General features: G+C 35.6%; 2 protein-coding genes across 2 annotated transcripts; one reads left to right on the forward strand and one right to left on the reverse strand.

The window, feature by feature from the left end:
• Window positions 1–283: 283 nt before the first annotated feature.
• LOC129253808 (nuclear envelope phosphatase-regulatory subunit 1-like) lies at window positions 284–17536 on the forward strand. Its single transcript, XM_054892234.2, has 6 exons — window positions 284–436; window positions 9897–9977; window positions 11084–11157; window positions 11825–11934; window positions 12615–12669; window positions 13311–17536. The coding sequence occupies exons 1-6, from the start codon at window positions 397–399 to the stop codon at window positions 13422–13424; spliced, it is 474 nt and encodes a 157-aa protein (XP_054748209.1). The 5' UTR covers window positions 284–396; the 3' UTR covers window positions 13425–17536.
• A 289-nt stretch (window positions 17537–17825) lies between these two features.
• LOC129253807 (chromodomain Y-like protein 2) lies at window positions 17826–26278 on the reverse strand. Its single transcript, XM_054892232.2, has 3 exons — window positions 26177–26278; window positions 23536–23892; window positions 17826–22847 (listed from the first exon to the last, which is right to left on the reverse strand). Exons 1-3 carry the CDS (start codon window positions 26192–26194, stop codon window positions 22746–22748), a joined length of 477 nt encoding a protein of 158 aa, XP_054748207.2. The 5' UTR covers window positions 26195–26278; the 3' UTR covers window positions 17826–22745.
• Between the last annotated feature and the right edge of the window lie 769 nt (window positions 26279–27047).

Here is a 27047-nt window from a genome sequence, read left to right on the forward strand (position 1 = left end):
GCTCATTTAGAAAAATCAATTCATGGATATTTCTGATTTTGCTTGTAGAAAATATGATGATTTTAGTTAAATATTGACAGAGCTAGCTAGAGGCTAGCTCCAAATCTTTACGGTATACCAAGTGTATTCAGAGCAGCTTGGAGATCTTCTTTACTTCTGCCATAATAATTGTATCATCTGCATATATAATAGGAAAAAGTTCAGTTTCTAATAGATCACAATAAATTATCATCAAAAACCATTTTTATTCTCAACTGATATCAATCAAATTGACGTAGAGGGCGGACTTTCTGATAAGGAAGAAAAAAGGAAATCCAGATTTGGAATTTAGGTGAAGCTAAAAGGCAGCCTTTAAATCATATAAAATCTGTATTTTTATGCCCAAGATATTGCCAAATGAATGACAATATGTCCGTCGAGCAGGTGCAGACTGAAGGTAAGTCAAAATAATTGCTTATTTTGGAAAGCCACTTGAAGTAGTAGATTTAGTAGGCCTAGTTTAGAGTTAGAATTGGAATGCATGATGTATCCCACGTATTGAAATTCATGCATCGTTGATGAAACGACCCTGAGCTATCCACTCAACTTACAAGGGTTCATTACATGCCGCCGTACACGGGAAAATCATGGTACGACGCATGCAACTCTCTCGATGAGCTGATCCTTCCACTTTGGAAATTCCTGGAGTCCAGATAAGACACTTCCATGCGATTGCACATAATGAATTATTTCTACGAGTACGAAATCTAAAAATAAAAATATGAATAACTTCATAAGTTTAAAAAATTCAATAACTTAGGTATTTTTGTTATCAAACTTTGATGAAATTTTTAGCATTTTGATCTCGAAATTAATTTTACTCTATTTATTTAGGCCATATTAGCTAATATGCCCAGCCGCCATTAATACCGCTCATCTAAGTAAAAAATCCGGGACGGGCGCAAAACGCACACATATGAACACACGGGTACAGTGCTTCGCGAAGCGAAGCACTGTGTGTGTTCATATGTGTGCGTTTTGCGCCCGTCCCGGATTTTTTTTTGTTGGTAAAGCTTTACGCGGTATATATAAATCCTAATTTCACTGCGACGAGTGAATAGGTGAGCGTGGCGCAGTGCATAGTACTCTGGCATCCAAGCCTTCGTGGTTCAATCCTCAACATGGTTTTTTTTTTTAGGGGATCGGGGATGTGAAGTATTTCGGTGCTATTTCTAAAGGTCGACATTCGATCGTTTTTATTGCGTATTTCATGAACTTCAACAACTTTTCTATATTGCTTAAATCCGTATTTTCAGGAAATTTGTCACTCTATACTAGCACCTTAATATGCCCAAAAGAATTTTGAATAAAATATGCCTTTCCTACTTTTCTCTTTTCGCTCTATCCCCCCTCAGACATTTCAATCCCCCTGTCCGCTGCTTATATACCCCCAAAAGAAAACCCCTTTTCTCGCCCTCCGGGCCAACACGAATTATGAGAATCTTGGCTTGTTCATCACTCTATACTAGCACCTTAATATGCCCAATAACTTTTCAATATTGCTTAAATCCGTATTTTCAGGAAATTTGTCACTCTATACTAGCACCTTAATATGCCCAAAAGAATTTTGAATAAAATATGCCTTTCCTACTTTTCTCTTTTCGCTCTATCCCCCCTCAGACATTTCAATCCCCCTGTCCGCTGCTTATATACCTCCAAAAGAAAACCCCTTTTCTCGCCCTCCGGGCCAACACGAATTATTAGAATCTTGGCTTGTTCATCACTCTATACTAGCACCTTAATATGCCCAACAACTTTTCAATATTGCTTTATTCCGTATTTTCATGAAGCTTGTCACTCTATACTAGCACCTTAATATGCCCAACAACTTTTATATATTGCTTTATTCCGTATTTTCATGAAATTTGTCACTCTATACTAGCACCTTAATATGCCCAAAAGAATTTTGAATAAAATATGCCTTTCCTACTTTTCTCTTTTCGCTCTATCCCCCCTCAGACATTTCAATCCCCCTGTCCGCTGCTTATATACCCCCAAAAGAAAACCCCTTTTCTCGCCCTCCGGGCCAACACGAATTATTAGAATTTTGGCTTGTTCATCACTCTATACTAGCACCTTAATATGCCCAACAACTTTTCAATATTGCTTTATTCCGTATTTTCATGAAGCTTGTCACTCTATACTAGCACCTTAATATGCCCAACAACTTTTATATATTGCTTTATTCCGTATTTTCATGAAATTTGTCACTCTATACTAGCACCTTAATATGCCCAAAAGAATTTTGAATAAAATATGCCTTTCCTACTTTTCTCTTTCGCTCTATCCCCCCTCAAACATTTCAATCCCCCTGTCCGCTGCTTATATACCCCCAAAAGAAAACCCCTTTTCTCGCCCTCTGGGCCAACACGAATTATTAGAATCTTGGCTTGTTCATCACTCTATACTAGCACCTTAATATGCCCAACAACTTTTCAATATTGCTTTATTCCGTATTTTCATGAAGCTTGTCACTCTATACTAGCACCTTAATATGCCCAACAACTTTTATATATTGCTTTATTTCGTATTTTCATGAAATTTGTCACTCTATACTAGCACCTTAATATGCCCAAAAGAATTTTGAATAAAATATGCCTTTCCTACTTTTCTCTTTTCGCTCTATCCCCCCTCAGACATTTCAATCCCCCTGTCCGCTGCTTATATACCCCCAAAAGAAAACCCCTTTTCTCGCCCTCCGGGCCAACACGAATTATTAGAATCTTGGCTTGTTCATCACTCTATACTAGCACCTTAATATGCCCAACAACTTTTCAATATTGCTTTATTCCGTATTTTCATGAAGCTTGTCACTCTATACTAGCACCTTAATATGCCCAACAACTTTTATATATTGCTTTATTCCGTATTTTCATGAAATTTGTCACTCTATACTAGCACCTTAATATGCCCAAAAGAATTTTGAATAAAATATGCCTTTCTTACTTTTCTCTTTTCGCTCTATCCCCCCTCAGACATTTCAATCCCCCTGTCCGCTGCTTATATACCCCCAAAAGAAAACCCCTTTTCTCGCCCTCCAGGCCAACACGAATTATTAGAATTTCGGCTTGTTCATCACTCTATACTAGCACCTTAATATGCCCAACAACTTTTCAATATTGCTTTATTCCGTATTTTCATGAAGCTTGTCACTCTATACTAGCACCTTAATATGCCCAACAACTTTTATATATTGCTTTATTCCGTATTTTCATGAAATTTGTCACTCTATACTAGCACCTTAATATGCCCAAAAGAATTTTGAATAAAATATGCCTTTCCTACTTTTCTCTTTCGCTCTATCCCCCCTCAGACATTTCAATCCCCCTGTCCGCTGCTTATATACCCCCAAAAGAAAACCCCTTTTCTCGCCCTCCGGGCCAACACGAATTATTAGAATCTTGGCTTGTTCATCACTCTATACTAGCACCTTAATATGCCCAATAACTTTTCAATATTGCTTTATTGCGTATTTTCATGAAGCTTGTCACTCTATACTAGCACCTTAATATGCCCAAAATAATTTTGAATAAAATTTGCTTTTCCGACTTTTCTCTTTCGCTCTATCCCCCCTCAGACATTTCAATCCCCCTGTCCGCTGCTTATATACCCCCAAAAGAAAACCCCTTTTCTCGCCCTCCGGGCCAACACGAATTATGAGAATCTTGGCTTGTTCATCACTCTATACTAGCACCTTAATATGCCCAATAACTTTTCAATATTGCTTTATTCCGTATTTTCATGAAGCTTGTCACTCTATACTAGCACCTTAATATGCCCAAAAGAATTTTGAATAAAATTTGCCTTTCCTACTTTTCTCTTTCGCTCTATCCCCCCTCAGACATTTCGATCCCCCTGTCCGCTGCTTATATACCCCCAAAAGAAAACCCATTTTCTCGCCCTCCGGGCCAACACGAATTATTAGAATTTTGGCTTGTTCATCACTCTATACTAGCACCTTAATATGCCCAACAACTTTTCAATATTGCTTTATTCCGTATTTTCATGAAGCTTGTCACTCTTTACTAGCACCTTAATATGCCCAACAACTTTTATATATTGCTTTATTTCGTGTATTTATGAAGTTTGTCACTCTATACTAGCACCTTAATATACCCACAGAATATTAAATTGTGTTCAAAATTTTCTATATCGCTTTATTCTGTATTTTGATAAGTTTGTCACTTTATACCAGCACCTTAATATGCCAACATTTCTGTATTGCTTTATTCTGTATATTTTGTATGCAGTCACTATATACTGCATCAAATTAATACGGACTAAAGCAATAGAGAATTAAGAATCTTGGCTCGATCATCACTTAGTACTTTATGCCCACAAACTTTTCTTTATTCTGTATTTTGGTAAAGCTTGTCACTCTTTATTAGCACCTTAATAATTATGCCCCCCCCCCCAAAAAAAAAAAAAAAATCTATTATTGCGTTTCAACTTTACTATATCGGTTTTTACGTATTTTGTTGAAGTTTTTATACTAACACCCTAATATGCCTCCCATTTTTGTTGCCTTACTTTTCCTTCGCTCTACCCCCCGCCCAGCCAGACATTTCAAACCCAGAACACCACTTTTCCCGCCCTCCGGTCAATAGTAATTATTAGAATCTCGGTTGATTCGTCCTTATGCTCACCAAGTTTTCTCTATAAGCTTTATCCCGTATTTAGTGAAGTTTGTCACTATACTAGCACCTTAATCAATTTGCCCATCAAAAAAATCAAATTGCGTTTTAACATATGTTTTTCCTTTATTCCATATTTGTAGCTAATCACCTTTGGAATATACATCTGTACCATTAAAAGTTCGTCTTGCTCTTTCTTGAGGAAAATAAAAATAAGCTAACATTGACAAAATCCATTTATGATAGAGTGACGATGGAAGAGTAGAAAAGATACGCAAAAATGTTGGACATAATAAGATGCCCTATATAGAGTTTAACAATTACGGAATAAAGCAATATTGCGAAGGAGGAAAATTAAGAAACAACATAAAAATACAGCATAAAGTGAAAGTTCATGAATAAATAAAATCATGAACAGATGAAAAAAAGAAAAAAAAACACAGAGACACGTAATAAAGCAATATACACCATAAAGAATGAAGACTATAAACAAACGTAACAAATTTATTTATTTATTTAAATATCTTTATACAGGATAACAAGCTCAGATTCACTGTTTTTAAACATGGTCCTGTTAAAATGGAATAACAATATATACAAAAAGATAAAAGTGTAACTTAGGTTCTATACAAATAGTGAATGAATTCGATATCAATAACATTAAAATCAGAATCATCACTAGTAAAACAATTGTATAAAAATAACATATTCAATTTTTGAGGAATCAATGAAATGAGAACATTTCTCTCTTGCTTTATTCCATATTTCAAGAAATTTGGGCCTCCATGTATACTAGCAACTTAAAATGCCCAACTTTTCTATATTGCTTTATTCCGTATATTTATGAAGTTTGTCACTCTATACTAGCACCTTAATATACCCACAGAATATTAAATTGTGTTCAAAATTTTCTATATCGCTTTATTCCGTATTTTGATAAGTGTGTCACTTTATACCAGCACCTTAATATGCCAACATTTCTGTATTGCTTTATTTTTTTTTTATGCAGTCACTCTATACTGCATCAAATTGATACGGACTAAAGCAATAGAGAATTAAGAATCTTGGCTCGATCATCACTTAGTACTTTATGCCCACAAACTTTTCTTTATTACTTTATTCCGTATTTTGGTGAAGCTTAATTGTCACTCTTTATTAGCACCTAAATAATTATGCCCCCCCCAAAAAAAAAAAAAAAAAAAAAATCTATTATTGCGTTTCAACTTTACTATATCGGTTTTTACGTATTTTGTTGAAGATTTTATACTCTCACCCGAATATGCCTCCCATTTTTGTTGCCTTATATACTTTTCCTTCGCTCTACCCCCCGCCCAGACAGACATTTCAAACCCAGAACACCACTTTTCTCGCCCTCCGGTCAATAGTAATTATTAGAATCTCGGTTGATTCGTCCCTATGCTCACCAAGTTTTCCGTTTTCTCTATAAGCTTTATCCCGTATTTAGTGAAGTTTGTCACTATACTAACACCTTAATCAATTTGCCAATCAAAAAAATCAAATTGCGTTTTAACATATGTTTTTCCTTTATTCCGTATTTGTAGCTAATCACCTTTGGAATATACATCTGTACCATTAAAAGTCCGTCTTGCTCTTTCTTGAGGAAAATAAAAATAAGCTAACATTGACAAAATCCATTTATGATAGGGTGACGATGGAAGAGTAGAAAAGATACGCAAAAATGTTGGACATAATAAAATGCCCTATATAGAGTTTAACAATTACGGAATAAAGCAATAACGCGAAGGAGGAAAATTGAGAAACAACATAAAAATACAGCATAAAGTGAAAGTTCATGAATATATAAAATCATGCAAAAAAGTTTATGCATTATGTGCGAGATGCGGCAAGACACATTTTGATGTCAGTGGGGCACGATTGACATGGAGGGCGCAACTTTTCGCAGAGGATTAGAGTGAGGATTGTTTGAGAGGATTAGAGTGAAGAAAGAAAGGTTTAGTGAGAGAGATGATTGATGAGCTTGCCGGGCGAAAAAAAAATGAGGAAATTTGTTGACTTGGAATATTTTGGCGGAAGGAGTGAAGGAGGTTAAAATTCAATATAACGGGGCATTTATATATAACCAAAAAGGATAACGCAAAAGTGAGTATATGAAATTATTTACAATTTCTTGTGCATACTTTTTTTTTCAATTTTGCCGTGCCTACCAAAATGCCACATTTATTTGAAAATATCCGAGAAGATCGTATATTGGCGGACCGATAGCGACATGATGTTTGCTGTAGAGGGGATAACTTGGGAGTTTAGAATGAAAAAAAAAGAAGCTATATATATGTTAAAATAAAGTTTTAGGCCTACACGCCGACTACGAACATCAAGTGCAAACTAGTTGCGTGACTTTTTTGTTCCATGTTTAGGCCCCCTGTTGCCTAAACAGAGAAATGTTCCGGGTGTTATTTCAGGTGACTCAATATACTCAATAGTAAACGCACATCGTGTTAAAATACATAGCGATAATATAAACGAAGTGAAAAAAATAACAAAATCCTGTTTGGAATTATTGGTACCATTATCTATAGCCCCTGGATCCTGAAATATATATATTTTCTAATTAATTAAATCACTGATCGTTGATTCCCTGGCGCTGGCCTGCTAACTGCCGCCGGGGAAACCTCCGTACGTCTTGAGCGCTAAACCAGTTTCGGCTGTCAGCTCATCTCATGTGGCGTGCTGACTACGATGCTGGACTGCAGATCAAAAGGTTCGAGTTCGATTCCCATCAAGGACAGAAAAAATAAGGTTAGTAAAACAGTGTTATGTAATATAATATGAAATGAAATGTACAGTATGATGAATAAGTTGGATGGAATGAATGAATGAGGAATAAATCCACCCACCATGTATCATACAGAAAACACAAAAAGAAAACGAAAATACGATGCACATAGTATTTTATTGAAAACCCGCCGATTTCATATATTTTAGTGCCCCTTCACCCCCCCCCCCCAATCCCTAATCCCCGCCCCTCTCTCGCACAGCTGAAATACCCATTAACACACCACTTCACTGAACGCCGATATCCCGCTGACTGAGCTTTGTTATTGTGCGGTCATGTGTGACACCGGTCGCACATGCTCTTACGCACGTCTAGCGATAAGAATTTTCACTCGGCTGAGCAGTTTTAATGGCGCTTGGGCACAATAGCGAATTTGGCCTTTATTTAGATATAGGCCCTAATCATTTTCAGCCCCAAGTACTGATTTGAAATATTTCATATAAATAGTAAAGTACAAAAGAAATTGTGAGTGGGTAGTCTGGGTACCTTCCACTCACACTAATACGAGGTTAGTATATACACTAACCTGATTTCGTACAAGGGACCGTGTTTGACCCTGGATTTCGAAGTAGTCGGCAAACATCGCTTCATTGCTGAAGTAATATTTGCCGAAACTCCTTCTCGCTACGCACCGGGGCTCTTTCCGGTAAGTAGCAATACATAAAAAAATTATATGTATGATTTGTAAATAATTTCATTACAAAAAGAGCAAATTTCGCTTACCTCGGCCTAGCAAGTGACTTCGTTTGTCTTTTCTACGGAAATACAAGGAAGCCCGTTAGTGGCGCTAATAAATTTCACAACCTTGATTCAGCTCCTCGGTAATTTTATAACTGTGTCTAAATTCTTTGAATGCGCAATTCTTATGATTAATTTACTAATTATGGGCACCAATAAATGAAATAACTTCAAAAACATAATTCAAGATTACTATTGGCGATGATAACACTTTTTTGCAATTAATTTAAAACGATGACTAATAAAAAAAAAAAAAAAAAAAAATACACATGCCTGGAACGAAACCAGCAGTACAAGCTTTAACGAACGTCAATAATACGGTATACCAAAGTCTATACAATGAAAAGATTGGACACTTCACGGACTTCGCGTAATGCCTTGCGTCAGTTTGCGTGTAAAATAGTGTAGGTGCCTAGTCTTTCCCTTGTCGTGTCTGATATGAATATAAATCGCGCGCCCTCTTTAGGCGAAAATTGATATCCACTCTGACCAATTTTTATCTCCGTGAAATCTTCACTAAAGATCAAGAAAATATACATATTTTTTAAAAGAAACTTCAAGGAGAAGTCACGGAAGGATCTAAATGATTCGGTAAGTGTCATAGCAGAATGTGAAATACCAGATTATGCGTGATATTTTATGTGGGCAAAAGCCCAGTATATTTTGGATGTGTCGTGTGTGTCGCGTGCATATGACTGATATTCCTTCGCACGCGAGACGATATGAACCCATGGGTGGGTACCATCATCATGCATCAGTCCCCTCATTTGCATACTTTCCTGGGTGTGTATATAATTGTTTTGTGAAATAAAGTAAAATTTAAAATGTAACTTTCTTATTTTTCATCCGATTTTGATGAAATTTTCAGTGTTATGCTTGTTTGATTTTTCCCTTTTCATTCATGGATTGTTGTTCAAGTTATATGTTATCTACAATTAGAGGATCTTTCTTTTATCAAATAACAAAATTGTTATGAGATCTGACCATGCTGCTTGTGGCATTGGGAGACAGAGTCCCATGTCTGTACACCATGTAAGCAGATAAAAATATATTTTGCTCTGGATTTTCTAAAATTTTGTGCTTAGCAAAAATAATTGTGAATATTTGTGCTATGTAAATATTGTCCAATATCAATTTTAATTGGTTAATGAAATACATGTAATGATTGAAAAGTCTTAGTTGCCGTCTTGTCTAGACATAACTGGGTATACTGGTAAACGTGTGTATGTGTTGAAAAGTGTTGGGATGTGCATACATGTGTGTGTACATTTGACTGTCTTTTCTTTCTTTTCATTTGTTCTTTCCTTTTCTGTTTTAAAAAATAGAGGAAAGTAGGGATGGGCTAGTTATATTCATTGAAGGATTTATAAGTCTTTACATAAATTCTTTGTTCTTGGATTTCACTTGTACCTTGATGCGTATGAAGTTATTTGTCAGCTTATGATTGCATATTATTTGATTGATTGCTATATTTGTAAACATTGATGTCACTGGAAGAAACAAAGGAAAGAATATTTTTTGTAAAGAAATTACTATTGTCATTGTGAGATATACCAATAAATCTGGTACTAGTTTGTATCACTTGCACTTTTAAATAATAAAAAAAGATACTGTATGTAATGCATAATCACAGAGATCATTCAATTCATTTTCAATTGTTGTTTTTCTAGATTTTGCAGACCTGAAAGCATTTGAACAGAGGTTGACAGAGGTTGTAGGTTATCTTCGTCCATATGCATGGAGATGGACAGGTATGATGATTATTTAGAATTTCTATATTGCTAAGTTAACAAAGAATTGATGTGAGATAGTAAATAACCTGAAAGAATAAACTAGTTAAGAACTCAACTATATTTTAAAAAATGAATAAATCACCTTAAAGAATCATAATTCTGCATTTTTGCTTGTAAACTAGCACCTGTAGATGATAATGTAATAAGAATATACTGTATTTTTAGAACTCTTAAATAGCAAATGTTTTTAAACTTTCAGAGCACTTAACAAAACATTGAAAATTTCACATGAGAAATGAACATAAATAAAGAATACTCTTGAGAAAAATACAATACCTACATGCTAAAAGGTACTAGTAGCAAGCGCTATTCATTAATATGACCATTTAATTTCATCTGTGATGATCACAGAGTTTGATCAATAGGCCAACATAAAAGTTCAGAATTGTAAGCAGTTTTTATTATCCCCCCCCAAAAAAAAAAAAATATATATATATTTATCCTTGATATCACTTTTGATTTAGCTTGAAATTCATTTTTGGTCATCCAATTTACTCTATATCATTAATTTCATAAACAATTATTTTCATGATACATGTAGTTGGATGAAGTTGAGAAACAATAGAGAGGGCTTAGTTTTGTGACTTTGTGATGTTTTTTTTTTAACATATAAAAAAGTACAGTATATTTGTGGATCAACTTTCATGAAAATGAATGCATTTTTGATATTTCAGTTTTTACAGTATTTGAAAATACTTTTCCACACATACATACACACAGGAAGATTTGGGCATTCATTTTATACTGATTAGATATTTCATTATATTCATCTAGCTTTATTTTAATGATTTCTTATATCAGTTTGCTTGTTGTCTATTCCTTGTTAAACTTCAATGAGACATTCAACCTTGTAATTTCTTTTCAGTACAAATGTTTTTCGTTCATTATGCGTAAAATACATACACCTGTGTACATACATTACAAATGTTATGTGTGTACTGTCCATTCTGAATGAAATGCCCACCCCCCCCCCCCCCAAAAAAAAAAAAAGAGTCAAGAGAAACGTTTTGAAGGGGAAATAAGTTGTTCTGTCATGTTTATTTTCTATTTTTTTTCTATTGCAGTCGTGCTTATAGTGATAGCAGTATGTACAGCATGTGGAGCATGGTATTGGCTATTAGATGAAGAAACATCCAAGGTATTTAGCATTTCATTAAATAATCCCCCCCCCCCCGCCCAGGGGAAAATTATTTAGTATAAGAAAAAAAATAAACATTTCAGAAAAGGAGATAACCATATGAATTCATATTCGTATTCAAATACATCCATTCCTATGTGAAACACCCATATTAAATATTTGTCTAGTCTATTTGTCCATCCATAGGAAATCATAGCCATATTCATAGATATCAATTATTTATTTTAATGCTTGTCTCGGGCATGAAATGTGGCAGATGCTATTTTCTTGAGTATAATGTATAAATCTAGTTTGTTTCAGTATGATAATTCTCATTAAATTTACAGGAGTCATGCTTAAATGCCAATGGGCATAAGTTATCTAATGTGCATATCTCATTGATTGTTACCCAATATTGCATGTCTATGATCTGACCATTTGGGTGATGTGACTGGGATTCTTAAGGGTGAAAAAAATTGGACTTTTCTTCTGAGGCAATTATTTTACCTATATAGGATGTCAACTCATTGAGTCTTAGGTGTATTTCAGTTAACTGAGTTAAGACTGAAGGGATCTGACATTTATTGAGCTCCAATAGGTATACTGTCTCCTTAACACCTCACCCAAGGTAATATTAGTGGATTTTATGTATACATGTATATATTTTTTTTTAATCTCTGTCTTACAGGTATCTTTCATTCAGTCTTTGAAGAATCACCCTTTCTTTGCTAGCAGTGGTTCTACACTAATTATCCTTTTCATGGCAGGCATTCATAAAAGAGTTATTTCACCGGCAATGTATCCTTTTATCTTTAGACCACCATGGTTGTGGTTTTCATTGAATTATATGTTTCTGTGCATTCTATGGCAACCATTTTTGTTGTCACACATGGATTCTGTCATTTTATGTTGCTGTTGTTAATGGATGATGATGAGAATGATGATCATGATGATGATGATGATCATGATCATGCTGGTGCTGCTGCTTGGATGTTGATGATGACGATAATGATTCAATGATAATGTACCCAGGATAGCCACTTCAGCTCTTATGAACTGTTCTCCTAGAGGCCCCTGCATAACATAAATAAATTTTTGATAAAACCTGTAGTTAAAGTTTATAGAAATTTGGCCGCTGCCACATGGATTTTATGTCAGAAATCAATTTATTTGATATATATGAACTAGGTAGATATATTGCCATGATTTGGGTTATAAATACCATCGTGGAAATCAAACATGATCCTTGCATTGCACACAGGTTTTTCTGTCGGTCTCCCTCTTTATTATGGATATTGTTCTTGTAATGACTTTCTTCTACTACTTTACAATATAAATCAATTCTTGTGTAAATTACTAGTAATTCTAACCATGAATTAATTCTAATTATGATTAACATAACTCTTATTCTGAATGCATCTAAAATGTGTTTTCTTTATTAATCGTGTTTCATTTTCCTTAGCGTGATTTATATTCAGAATTACTGCAAGATGTAGGAAAGTTCTAGCAAATTTCAACATGTCATGTGATGATGTAAGTATTCATTTTATATGCTCTTACTTATTGAGCTTTTAAGATTAAAGAAAATTAGTTCGAACAGAATTCAATAAAATAACCACCCCAAGTGTTATTTATAATGAATAAGAAATATGTTCTAAATTGCTCTGGAAAGAAAATATGTCATTGCTGAGAAAAGAGCAAAATACATGTGTAAGCATGGAATTATATAATATGTCTGTTATGTTTTCAAAACAATATTGATAAACTGTCCCACATATGCCTTTTTATGTTAGTGATCATCAGAATCATCAGTTTTCAGCTAATATTCCATAATTTCACAAAGATTTATTTTTTCAATGTACCAGAACTTGATGTATGATAACATAGTAGCATTTAACTTTGATTTTGAAGGCTTTCTCATGAAATAATTGTTTGCTGCAACTATTTTCTTTTACCTTTAATCCAAGGCCATCAAAACCATAAACTTTGACCTCCCTATTGATTGGCCTTGATGCCCCTCCCATTGGCCTTGCATATTTTGGGGCCCTTTTTTACTTTTTGCCATTTGTACTATAAAATAGGAATTGTGCCCCAGAAAACAGTGGACTGTTGAGATATAAGGCATGATTTGCGATCTAAGTCAATGGTATCATTTATTTACCTTTCTTTTTCAGACTGGAAAACTTATTTTGAAGCCTCCTCGAAGTGGTAGTGCACCATACCGACCCAACACTAGATGGCCAAATGACCAACAGTCTGAGCATACATCACATCAACATAATCAATGATATATTATTTGATATTAATCTTAGATCGATCTTATGACGATTCATGTACAGTATTACTGTTGATGGGACTAAAGGGGATGTTGCAAGAAATTTGTTTGTGATCGAATACAAATATCAATTCACAAGTCTACAATTGATCTATGTCTGCGACGAATTGTCAGCTTTTGCTTTCTCTTGCTCAAAATTGACCAGGAGGTAATTTCAAAGTTCCAATTAATTGCAGGACTTATGATTGACTTCTGACCTACAATTGATTCACAATTAATCAAAAGTTTCTTGCACACCCCCAGTAAGCCTTTGTGAGACATGGTGCAACACAGCTAAGCAGCAGATCCCAGCAACATTTTGTAATTGTGATCATAAGACATCAAAACACGTCTTCTGCTTGCTCAATATTTTCTTATGATAACCAGGGGCGGTATTCTGAACATTGTCTTTTCTCCATATTTTATCTTTTCTCAGAGATATGAAAAAATCGGTATTCTGGTGGATGTCATAACTTTTGTCACAAAAATTGTCATAAATTTTGTCTCTTCTCTTTAACGCGCATCAAAAATACGCGGCTTTAAATGCGCGAAATCCTTTTTTACAAGGAAAATATATGACAAAAGTTATGACAGGGGGGTAGCAGTCATAAATTTTGTCATATCTTTTAGTACCAAATATGCCGATACCCTGCCGACTGAATGTCAAGCATATAATGATATTATTTAGATTAGATTGTGGTATTAGTTTCACTCATCATCCATGACAATTTTCAAAATTATTTTTTCATGCTACAATTAGTTAGGCCCTACATATTAATTCCTCCTTTTTTTCTCTGTTTTCCTTCTTTTTCTACTTCTCTTCTAAAATCCTTCACAGCTACCTGTCACTCTTTGTAATTAAGCGCATCAATACACGAGTAGTTGCGCGATGCCAGCAACTGTATTGGGGATACGCCCTACCTGCAACGGGGCCTTCCCATTGGCTAGAAGGGCTCCCACTGGGAACTAACAATGATTTTGATTGGTTTGCTTCCGAAAAGATGGGCGGGAATTTTGAGAGATATGACAGGGAAAAGACAATGTTCAGAATACCGATTTGTGACAATCATAGCGGTGTCACATCTCGGAGAGAAATTACAAAATTTATGACAAAAGTTATGACAGTGTTCCAGAATACCACCCCTGATGAACCCTGCTGTCCAGTCAGAAATTGTGCAGCTTTTGCGGACAAATTTATGAAATCATTCCTGGGCCCCGTTGTACAAAGAGTTACGATTAATCCGATCAATCGTAACTATGGCAAGCCAGCAAAGTCAACATACGAAATGCATGTTTGTCAAAAAAAAATTCTAGATATGAATGCATATCCATAAATTCATTGATTTCTTGACAACTTGGGGTGTTCTCCTTTGATTACAAAGGACATTTTGCAAATTTCCTGTAGAAAAAATTATGACACTGATGGATTTCCATAGAGTTACGATTGATCAGATCAATTGTAACTCTTTGTACAATGGGGCCCAGGGGTCCATCTTACAAAGACTTGCGATTGATCTAATCAACCACAACTATGGAAAGCCAGCAACCTCAACATCTGGAATGCATGTTTGTTCAAGATATTTTCTAGATATATTGATTCTTAATATTTCTATTCAATTTCTTGTGAATTTAGTGTGATTTTCTTTGTTTACAAATAACAACGCGCAAATTTCCTGAAGTAAAAAACTAGGGCATTGATACATTTCCATATAGTTGAGGTTGATCGGATCTATCGTAACTCTTTTTAAGGGGGAATCCAGCCTTGGCCATAAAATGTTGTGTTGGGAAGGAGAAAAATAAATTAAACAGAATGGTGAAAGTTTGAAAGAAATCGGACAAGCAATAAGAAAGTTATAGCTGCTTTAAAATTGAGATCACTAATACTATGTAGATTTCAAATTGGCAACTGGGTAAGTAAATTATGACAAGGGGCAAGGACAACTTTCCCATAGGCCATGTACTTTATTATCAGAGATTTGTGGTTTTCTCCTAAGTACCCATTCCCCTGGGGCAGTAATCTAAATATAATCCAGGTAATATATTGTTTTATGTCCTCATGAAAGAAACATATAATTTGAAATAAAACTTTTGGGAAAAATGACATTTTAGCCATAATATGTATTGGAGTACATGGAAGAGTAGTCCTTGCCTTACATCACTATTACATCCCATATGTGGCAAATTTGAAGTCTCCATGGGTATAGTAATTACCAATATTTACAACTTTCAAAAATTCATAATTTTCTTATTGTTTGTCCAATATTGTTCAAACTTTCACCTTTCAACTTGTCTGATTTTTCTTTCCCTTATAAAAACAAGTTTTTATTTGGGTTGGATTCCCCTTTAAGATGGAGCCCTGACATCATAATTAACTCATTGTGATACCATATAATATGGCTCCTACTATCATAACGAAAAGCAACTTTAGATAATTATTTTTTTGTGTGTGTAATGCATGGTGAAGAGGAGGCGACATATCTGAATGTAGCCTATAATCTAGGCGGAGGCTGCAGCTTTTGTCTTTACGAGTCTGATGCTGGTATGCGAAACTTTGGCAATACATCATGACGCGGAAGACTGATTGATTAATGCATCTGAAGCTACAGATGCTTTGAGAAAAAAATTATAATTTAGTATATATCAAATGAGTGAATTGTTGCTACCATTTGTCACAATCTACTCACCAAGCATGCTTAGAAAAAAACACCATTTGATTTAGTACATGCCCCACTGAAACATTTTTTTTCCTTCTATTTTGGGAGAACCCCCCCCCCCCCCTCCTGCTGTAAATGGCTGACACTGACTTGTGATCTGCATAACGAGACAGAAACTTCTCATCAAGCCAGCATCCCACCAACTGGATAAAGAGCAAGTTTTTTGTAACTGTATGATAATAGCAGATCTTTGTCGATGTTGGCCCCGTCTTACTAAGATTTGCGATTGTTCCTATCAACCACAACTATGGAAAGCCAGCAACTTCAACATCTAAAATGCATGTTTTTCAAAATATTTCCTAGCTATGCTGTGTAGTCATACATTCATTGTTGTCTTGAAAATTTAGTGTGCTTCTCTTTGTTTGCACAGGACTTTGTGCAAATTTCCTGAACCAAAAATTAAGACATTGATGGATTTCCATACAGTTGAGATTGATTGGATCAATTGTAACTGTTTGTAAGACAGGGAACATTTTATGAAACAAATGATTTTCACTGGCTATTGTAGCAAATCCTTGCATCTGATTGGTCGAGAGCAATAGTAGTAGGTAAAAATCTGTGACAGAAGCTTCCCATGAAAAGCTCCTTGGTATAAATTACATGTAGTTCTTTAGCTCATAAGAATTTTTTGTTATGGTGTATTATATTGTATTAAAGTTAGTACACCCTAGCTAAGAAATACCTTGCAGAGTATTTAGAATTATTTGGGTATAATCAACCTGCCATCAATGTGATCAATTAATAATTTTGAATAAATGGGTCAAATATTTAAGGGGAAGACTGGACACTTATGGGGAAAGGTGCCCACTAGCGTTGGGTAAGTAAACCTTCACACATCGGCATGCAGCTGTGTATAAAACATATGGGGAAAATGAGAGGGGAATTGGGAGAGGGCACCATGGCGGCGCATGGGGATAATTCCACCTTTTCATTCCCAGATACCTCCAAGATATATTCATTGCTAATTTTATGAAAGAAAACTGAAGACAAAAAATCTTTAAAATCTCAAAATTGTCTATTCCTTCACCCCTCCACCATATGATTAGATATGAGGGAAATGGTGGAGGGGTGAAGGAACATGTATTTCACAAGTCTATTTGCCTTGTTTGAATTGTGTGTATTTTGTTTTCTTTATTGTAAAGCGCGTAGAGAAACTTTCAGTTTATTATTATTATTATAAGAGAAATATAATTAGTATTACTCAACGCTGTGGGGTGCTCTTCCCAAGCATTTCATTAAGCGCTCTATTGACTGTCCAGTCTTCACCTTGTGTAGTGTCTTTGATGTTAATTTCCATAAACAGATGGCTCATTAATGCAGTATCAACAGAATCACCTGGGGGTCCCATCTCATTAAAAAGAAGTTACAACTACATGTATTGTAACATTGTCATAACTACCATGGTAATGCAGATCAGCTGCCAATCATAATGAAGGTTCCAATTATTGCAAAGTCTATGATTGGAAGATGATGTTGATGATGATGGTGGTGGTGATGATGAGGAGGAGGATGAAGATGATGAAATGACGATGGTACTGTTGATGGGGATGATAAAAGATCATGGTTATTGTAGCATTGCTAATAATGGTTGTAATCAAGCAAGACACTGTAGTTAAGTTTGATTTACAGTAACTAGTAAACAGAACTCAACCAGACAACTGTTTTCATATAAAAGTGCATTGGTAAATTTATTAGCTACCGATCGTACCCAGTTTTCACACATCTCTTACAATCTGAGGATGATAGAATGAATTTTCAAACGGACCTCTTTCAGAACTAGGTCATTTCAGAACAAATCTTTGAAAGGATTTGCACTACCATAAACCCTCTGGACAGGACTACTGGATTTGCAAAATACCCTGACCTGCGGACTTTCACAGTGAGTTACAACTATGCCGTGGTAATTATGCCATTATGGCAATTATTATAGAAACAGGGCTCAGCAATCAATTTAAAAAAAAAAGTTTCCATGGTAGTTTGCAGGTTTTATGATGCAGTACCTTTAAATTTCACACAAAGAAGCATTAGGTATAGACTATGTCTAAGACCTACAAAAAAAAACATCAGCTCTATTGAATAAGTATAAACTGTATAAAAAATGAGAAAAGTACATAAGGGGGGGGGAGAGCGAGTACAATAATAATATGTGAAGTACATTGTATGATTATAAAACAATATGTCAATCACCTTCATGAAAACAGAGGAATGATATTATTTCCCTGATGAAAACTTACACATAAAAATGAAAGATATCTGGTAATGTGACGATCAATATCAAGTCATGTGAAAGCTTCCCTTTAAGCTTTGGTAAATCTCCCCAAATCTCACCTTTCCAATCTATGTACTTCAATGCATGGATGTGCACGTCACAAAAGTGTTATGATTTCCATTATAGAAAATAAAAACATTTTCTTTGGTAGGCATATTTTGCCATTTTACATAATTTACCAAAGCTTTAAACAGGCATTACATGTAATTATCATGTTCATTGATTCCAAAATATCCTGGAATAAATATTTATTTTCATGTCTTTTGGAAAAAAGTGCCCCCTCCCCCACAGTTCTGTGGCCCCTGGTACATAAAAAAAATCCTTTCCAAGTAAAATGTGAAATAATCACTACACATTTGATTTGTCGCCAACATGTATGGTAATTCATATAGGCAACAATGAATACATTTCACAGATGTAACAAATGTAATTATGAAACAATTATACTAATAATGAATAATAATAATAATTAACATTTATATAGCGCTTAATACAACAGTTTCTAAGCGAATTGGAAAGAAAAAAAAAAGAAGTAGCAAAATACAGTGAGAGAGAACAGGATATGGAATTAAGAGGACTGCTTAATGAGGTAAGATTTGAGGAGTGTTTTGAAAGATTCGACATTGGATGCATTACGGATGGAGATGGGGAGATTGTTCCAGAGTTTAGGGGCAAGAGCAGAAAAAGCACGATCGCCATAACGGGGTCCTAGAGATAGTCGAAGGTGAGCAGTAGAAGAAGATCAGAGACGTTGAGTTGCAGAGGATGAGGGACAGAGAGAGATAAGATTTTGAAGGTAGGATGGGGCGAGACCATGGATGATTTTATAGACAAGGAGAAGGAGCTTGAAAATAATTCTATTATGAACCTGAAGCCAATGGAGCGAGTAGAGAATAGGGGTGATATGTTCAAATTTCTTTGTGAGGGTTATCAATCTAGCTGCAGTATTTTGATTTCTTATACTAGATTGAGGTAAACCAGCAAGTAAAAAATTACAATAATCTAAATGGGATGATACAAAGGCATGTACTATACGTTCAGTAGATGATTTATCAAGATACTTTCTTAACTTCCCTATCTTACAAATACCCCATGATGCACAACGACAAACATTTCTGATATGCTGGTTAAGGGTCAAGTTGTTATCAACAATAACTCCAAGGTCCCTTACAGTATCTGAACCACTACTGTGTACATGTATTTTTTTTAAATGAATGCTGATAAATTAAATATGGTGTTCAGATCTTTGAAGAAACTAAGTCTCTTGCTTAGCCTTACATGTATCTAGCAAGTAACATGTTGTATACATGTACTTCTGAACTCTGAATCAAACCTTACAGTACACTGAGAACTATTTCCCTAGTCAGTGTAAAAAAATATTTTTTCCGAAGTTTCAGAACAGTTTACAGAATAAAAAATAAATAAATAAATATTGATTTACGTTGTAAATAGTCAAGGTTTATGTTGAAGGCAGAGACATTTCATTTAGACTTTTTTTAAAAATCAAAAATTTGATTTCCAGTATTTACATATTCATGATAAAACAATTACATTAAAAAATCATTTCAAAATGTTTGTACATATCTACAGTATTGCTAACATTGAAAATATACTTACTCTCTAAAGCAATATTACAATTTACATGTAAATTACACTGCAAAATATTCATGACACTGACAGTAAATTATACGTACAAACAACAACATCAGTCACTCTCCCATCAAACTCTGAATAGTTGAAGTTGAATTAAATTATGACCCCCCCCCATTTATCCTATTTTAATCCTATAGTGTATTACTGGATGCAACTGTGTTTCTTTTAGCTGAAGTTCAACTTTAAAGTCAAATCTAATTTGTCATACAAGGAAGTAGATCTCTATCATATCCCCATAGTAAATTATGATAAATTAAGCAAACCAAACGTGAAATAATGAAAACTAACCAATAATTTGATCAAAACTGAAAAAAAAAGAACACCCCGGCAGTCTCACATTCATTATGCACAGGGTTAGGATTAATCCAACTATCCAGGGCCAACAAAAAACATTCGAAGTCAAGGCCCAAAAAAGTAAATGCAAGCCAAGTTTAGTAGGTTGCATTTGTTTTCATAATCTGAAGATATTGTTGCTTTTCTCAGAACATAATTTTAAAATGTACTTATCTCTATAATGTCATTTCCAAACAAGTCAATTCCATTGTCTTCTTCGTAAAAAGAGTGAAGTTACTGGCAACCACGGTTGTCAACAGGGTCTACTAGTATAAAGTGGTGGTCAGATAAGTGCCCGACACCTGCCGTACAGGTTTGGGCAAGGGACAAAAAAATTGTTTAGAATGTACATTTTTAAATCAAATTCTTTGTCAGTGGGGAAATAAGCAGGAGACTACCAGTCAGATATTTGAGTGGTGGATGGTTGTGACGTTGTTACTGGCGTCAAGCACCGTACTTACAAAACAGCTGACAAGTGACATGGGAAAAAATATGATTTGAATATTATAAGTATAAAAATGTATGAATACAAATATATAAAATATTTCAAGGCAAGTAGATTTACATGTTGGTACTATGACGTACATGTACGTACTGCAAGCATACGATCACACATTTTCGTGAAATCATTAGCTATATTATTTGGAAGGGGAAGGTTTGTCACTGTACTTCATCAAAAGTTTTAAAACAGGATTAAATCTTTTTTTTTTTAAGAGATATTAAAACAAACATAACAGTAATAACTTGAATGTGTTATAGGGGACGGTTGCATGAAAATTTGTATTTGAACACAACTACAAATCAATCATAAATCCTTAATCCAAGCTTCTTAAACTACATGGAATCAATAAGACAGTACATTTTCTCTAGTTGCATTGAAACACAAGGCACAACAGGCTGTAAATGATGCAAAGTATTTTCAATGCAGATATGAAATAATAACATGTAAATAAACCAAGTAAAATTATCATTTAAGCTTTTTATTTGATGTATTAATCAAACATTTCCATAAAATTTTCTCATGCTTTTATATTGAATAAATTAAGTGAAATAATAACTAGATATAGATTCTCCTATAAATAAAACAAAACAATAGATATCTAGAGTAAAATGAAACCCCAAGGAACAAGTTACCTTGTATGAATGAAAACTGAAAAGTAAAACAAGTCCAATAAAAGTTTGAGAACAATCATACAAACACTAAGGACATTTAATAAGTGAATGTTAATATTCAAATGCTATTATGCTCATACAGTAGTCATAACTTTGTTAAAATTTCTTAATTTTCTTGCAAATTGTCATTGATTTTCCCAATTCACACCAGCTACCTTCTTCCCAGGTTTCAATCTCCTATAATCTGTTATGCCTACTAGGGAACTACATAATTCAGTACTAATTCAACAATTTCAATAATCCCAATTGCAACTGTATTCTTTTCTGCATCATTATAAACATCTCCACATAAACACAGGATGTGTATATACAATTAAAAACAAGCACAAGACATAGAATTATGAATTTGTCTCTGCTGAAAATGAAGTCTTGATACGAAGCCCAATAAATGTACTTCAAAAAGAAATGGAAATGAAAACCATACTGTAAAGATATAAAGTAGAAATCAGTAATCTAAGAGATGCTCACAGGTGGCATTTTTAATTAATGTTAGAATCCCTTGCAAGTTGCGATTGTTTTTACTCTTAATCAAACGAGTCATTTTTATAGCAAAATCAGTTGAAAGAAATAAAAGAATAGTGATAGGATCAACTTTTGGTAAAGGAATGTACAGTGCATAATGAACAGCAAAATGTGAATGTTCTTTTGTTTGGAGATATATGGAAGACACGATGCATTCATACCCCAAGTCTAAAAGGGTCACAACTCATAAATAACATTACATATCATATTGAAAAGCAATTCATAATTGCATGGTCACTGATTTGATAGAATTGACCTTTCTTGCCATCAGGACAAATTCTCTCCCAGTTTTCAGTCATTTCTTGGCTTGGTCAGTGTAGGCCCAATGAATGGAGGTTTCCTGTGCTGGAGCTGAGGTGGTTCGTCACTGACCGCTCATACTCATTGCCATTGAACTCCATCTGTATGCATGCTGGATCCCTGTGCTGAAGCCGAGGTTGTTGACCGTTGATGTCTTGTCCATACAGTCATAGCACTCCAGTCATTAATCTCGGTAGGATCCCTATGCTGGAGCTGAGGTTGTCAATCATTAGGCCTAATGTCTAGCTAGTTCATACATTTGAATCACTCCAGTCATTGTACTTGGTCCGTATGAATGCAGTTTCCTTATGCCAGGAGGAGAGGTTGTTGGTCAGTCCATAGAAAGATAGAGCAGTATTGCTCCAGTCATGAAACACACCAAACCACCAAACATAGCCCATTTATTACACTTGCCCGTTGTCTCACATTTGATCTAGGGAATAAAATGAAAATTAGACAAAAATGGCATTCATTCAGTACATTGAATAATAGTACATTGATACAAACTAAAAGAACGCCATAGAATTTTGCATACCATGATTCCAACATTTTTTTGTATCAATGATTGAATGCGACTTAATTTTCATACTTTATCCATTCAAAAATATATCCATATTTTACACATTCAAATTATATGATTACTAGTACTGTATATGCATTTTCACCGGATTGTTCAATTCAATGTTTGAAATAGTGAAGTACTAGCAAGGATTAAAGGATCAAGAAAATTGATTAAAAAGCTAAAATTTGTAAGAAACAATGATTTTTTAAATTATACTAATGAAGTCCTTGCAAATAGAGAAAAGGGGAAATAATGTCTTCTATGGGGACATTAATGTATCTTTTTAGACAAAATATCTGTAATCAAATACATTTATGATACAATGTTTAACAAATTGATTAATGGTATAGACAATGAAACCCTTAGAACAAAGTTAGCTTGTATGGAAACAGAAAGAAGTTGAATGCATCTGACAGTCTCGTCGGCATTATTCAATTCAGAAGCAGTGCTTTCTTTGAAAACAACTACATGTAAGAAAAATAATTATTCACAAAAAACACAATCTGTATGACCATAAAAAACTAAATTCATTTCAATAGCTGTAGGCTACTTGTCTTACTTTGTTTGAAGTTTCATGATATGGTGTTCCATGCTGTTCAACTGGTACTTCAGAGTAGTTGACATGAGCCTGAGGCATTTGCTTCACGCCTAAGACCCTCTGAACTTTCGGTGTGTTCCTCTGTCGTAATCTTCTCTTTTGTAAGTTTGGTGTTAAATCCCCGTCTCTTGCTTTTAGTTGTGTCCTGTTTCTCTGTTCCGCAGCCATTTTATTCTTGTAGTCACGGAGGAGCTCCTTGCAGTGAATAAGATTTTCTTCTGGTTCCCACGTGTCTTCCGATGGGCCATACCCCTTCCATCTGATCTTGTATTCGAATTCTCCACCTTTTGTCTTTCTGGAATCCAGAATTACCTGTACCTGTAAAAGAACAAGTGGACGCATTTTAGCATTGAGTTTAGCTTCATGCCCATTCTGCGCATGCAAAAATCGTCTTATTCGGATTAATCTTGCACCGCTCATGATGTTCACACACGCCCTCTGTAGCTAGGCTACCATTACAAAAAATGAGGGCAAGATGGCGACATAAACAATGGCGAGTTTTATCTCATCTTCTAACCAAAACCAAAAAAGCTAGACTATCTGTACTTGTTTTACCAATCTGTCATTGAGAGTGTTATATTAATAGTTGTGTTGTCTGGTGCAGAGGTTGTTGAAAGAAGGGTCTTAGGAAAATTGAGAGAATCACCAAACAAGCAGGAAAGATCAACAGCCAAACCAAACATTTAAATGATGCCTGCAAAACAATAATTATACTAGAAATACAACAAATATTGAAAAACGAAAATCACGCACTCTTCTCCAATTCATGTTTTCATGCGTTCAGGTAAATGACTTTGGTCACTGAACTATCGCACTCAACGTTTCCTAAATTCCTTTGTTCCCCTCACCACCTGTTTTTTCTTTTCTGATCTTTTCTACCGAACGATCTTCTTTACTTTTACAGCTTTATTGGACAAATATTAACATTATCCTGAAGAATTTGTCTTGTATAAATTTGTCGCTTTCTAATGCAATTTTTGGCTTACCTTGCTTTAGATAGAATCCAATGTCATGTGATGTAAAGTCTTGTGTGTGTGTGTGATGCCTCGTTCTAACATAGTATTAGTACACATACAGTTAGTTTCCATTCCATGCTCTCATAATCGATTATGACATTGGATTGTAAAGTTACTCCCAAAACTTAATTGTATCTATGCTATGCCTAGCCTTGCCCCGGGGACCTCGACACGTCTTTAGACAGTGTCGAGCACAGCCCGAACACAGTACACTGTGTTTGGGCTGCCGCAGTAATGCCTAGCCTAGATCAATGCATGTGATATACATCAATGTCATGTGTAATGTTTTCAAATGTTAATTGTGAGCAAAACAAATTTCCATGTGGACAATAAAATGAAATTGACTTAGTGAGACTAGTCTAATGACATGTTAGACAGAAATAGATGATCTAACTTACAACTACAACAGTCACAAGCAGTGAAGGCCCGGGGGGGCACTCGACCAAAAAAGTAGTGGGTATGTGCCGCGGGCGAGACAAAAAATGGGGGCCTTGGAGCGGGCTTATTGAAAAAGGAGGTTCCTTGGAACGGGCTTCGGAACGACAAATGTTTGTGAAAACAGGGGTCCTTGGAACGGGTCGCCTGCGTGTGATTGCGTATTCATCCCTATGGAACGGGCATACGTGCATGCAGCAAGCCCGGCAGCACGGGCGCAGGGTGCGCTATAGCGCAGATGCGATGGTCGGACAGCGCTCTGCGGCCGCTTTTCACCAAACTTGCGGCTCATTGTAGCGGATCAATACGGCTGGAACGTCGTAACGGAAAATATGCGAAGCTTTGGAGCGGATTTCTTTCTTCTTTTTTCTCGATAAGAAGAAAATGCTATGCTTTGGAGCAGCTTTCTTTGTTCTTTTTCTCAATAAGACAAAAATGCTTTGCCTTGGAACGGAAATTTGAGTGTAAAAATGGGGGTCCCCTCCGCGGCACATACCCACTACAGTATGCATTATATACTGAGTGCCCCCCCCCCCCCCCCCCCCCGGGAGTGAAGGCTGAAGTGAAGCACCTGACATGGGCAGTTCTTTTTCTTTAGTTTTTTAATTTGGGCACCCTGTCTTTTCCTTTAGACTTTAGCCTTGGCTTGCCGACCGAAAAGAGGCAAGCGTTAAGCGTACTAACTTAGTAACTAGTGACTAACTACTACTATTCTCTCGACAGGGCCAGGCCCAGTCTTCCCTTTGTCGATGCGTCTTTTGTCAACTGGCAAACAACATTCATGACAAAATGTAACCCGGGTGTGTCTCTGTCAGTGTCACGTCAGTGCACAGCCACAGTGACAGTATCAGTCAAACTTCGGCCACAGCCCATCTGCCCATGGCATGCCATGATCTTCAACTACCCCGGAGTCCCAGACGGTTCGTGCCCGGCGCGCCGGCACTCAGACTATCCACACGACCCTTCTCACTGCCCGTACCGTACCGTGTCCGTAGTCGTTATTTATGAATACCGGTAATTGAATATCATATTCATAATGATATTTTACATGACGTCGATAAAAATTGTACTTTAAACCTATAAAGACACTGTGTACACTGATCTTTTCATCAAAATAGTCTTTAAATATTAAGAAAACACGATAAACTTACCTCAAAAACGTCTCCCATTATTGATTTTCACTTGCAAAATTACCGCCACGATATTCTCTCGATCTCCCCCTCTAGCTCTAGCTAGCTAGCTCTCGCGCGATTATCAGAACAACCTCAGCTCCACGTGTACGTACCGGTACTGTACAATTAGTACGGTACTGTACGTACGAACTCCATATCCAGCAAAAAGAAACTTTTGAAATTTGCAATGTAAACAAAATTTTTGACATTTTTGGTATCCCAAAATATTGAGAGAGTTCTCTACCATGGCCTAAGTTAAACTAGACTTCAGAACACGAAAATACTTGTACACACATAACTGTAGTGTAAGTTGTAACAGAACACAAGTTGTTTTCTAATGTGTTTTATTTTTATAAGAAATCTCAGTTCTTTGAGACCACAAAGTGCTCCTTGAATTCAAAATTTTCGTCATTATGTACATGTATGATAAACCGTGGACCTATAGCTATAGGTCCATGGATAAACCCCCTCTACCGGGGGGGGGGGGCACTTCAATTGACGAGTGGATACCATGCGCTACTCGAAAAGCACCGGCCGAATTTCCATACTCTAGTATAATTGGCGTGTGAACCCTACCCTATTGGAAACAAAACTACCTTTGGCAAGTATTCCCTGAATTGAACCCTAAACAAGTACAGCGATGTTTTAATTGTTATATGTCACGGACGTCGGTTTTGTCTTTACCTACTTCTTGGGTTTAATATGGCCCCACCTCCTGCACACCTCACGCAAATCGGACTCTAAACACGTAGTGTTGACTGTTGGGGCAAAAAGTACACCCTTTATAAAACATTTTAGTCTTTTTTATACCCTCGCAAATTTGACCCTAAACACGTAGCTTTCCTAGTGA

This window comes from Lytechinus pictus, chromosome 2 (genome assembly GCF_037042905.1).
Source record: "Lytechinus pictus isolate F3 Inbred chromosome 2, Lp3.0, whole genome shotgun sequence".
Taxonomy (NCBI): Eukaryota; Metazoa; Echinodermata; class Echinoidea; order Temnopleuroida; family Toxopneustidae; genus Lytechinus; species Lytechinus pictus.

Excerpts from the sequence above, each read along its gene's own strand:
- LOC129253807 (XM_054892232.2), bottom strand. Across the intron at positions 22,848-23,535 it reads ATCATGAAACTTCAAACAAA|ATCAAATGTGAGACAACGGG; the intron begins GTAAGACAAGTA and ends TTTATTCCCTAG.
- LOC129253808 (XM_054892234.2), top strand. The coding sequence starts at position 397 with ATGAATGACAATATGTCCGTCGAGCAGGTGCAGACTGAAG. Across the intron at positions 9,978-11,083 it reads ATATGCATGGAGATGGACAG|TCGTGCTTATAGTGATAGCA; the intron begins GTATGATGATTA and ends TTTCTATTGCAG. Across the intron at positions 11,935-12,614 it reads AGAGTTATTTCACCGGCAAT|AATTACTGCAAGATGTAGGA; the intron begins GTATCCTTTTAT and ends ATTTATATTCAG.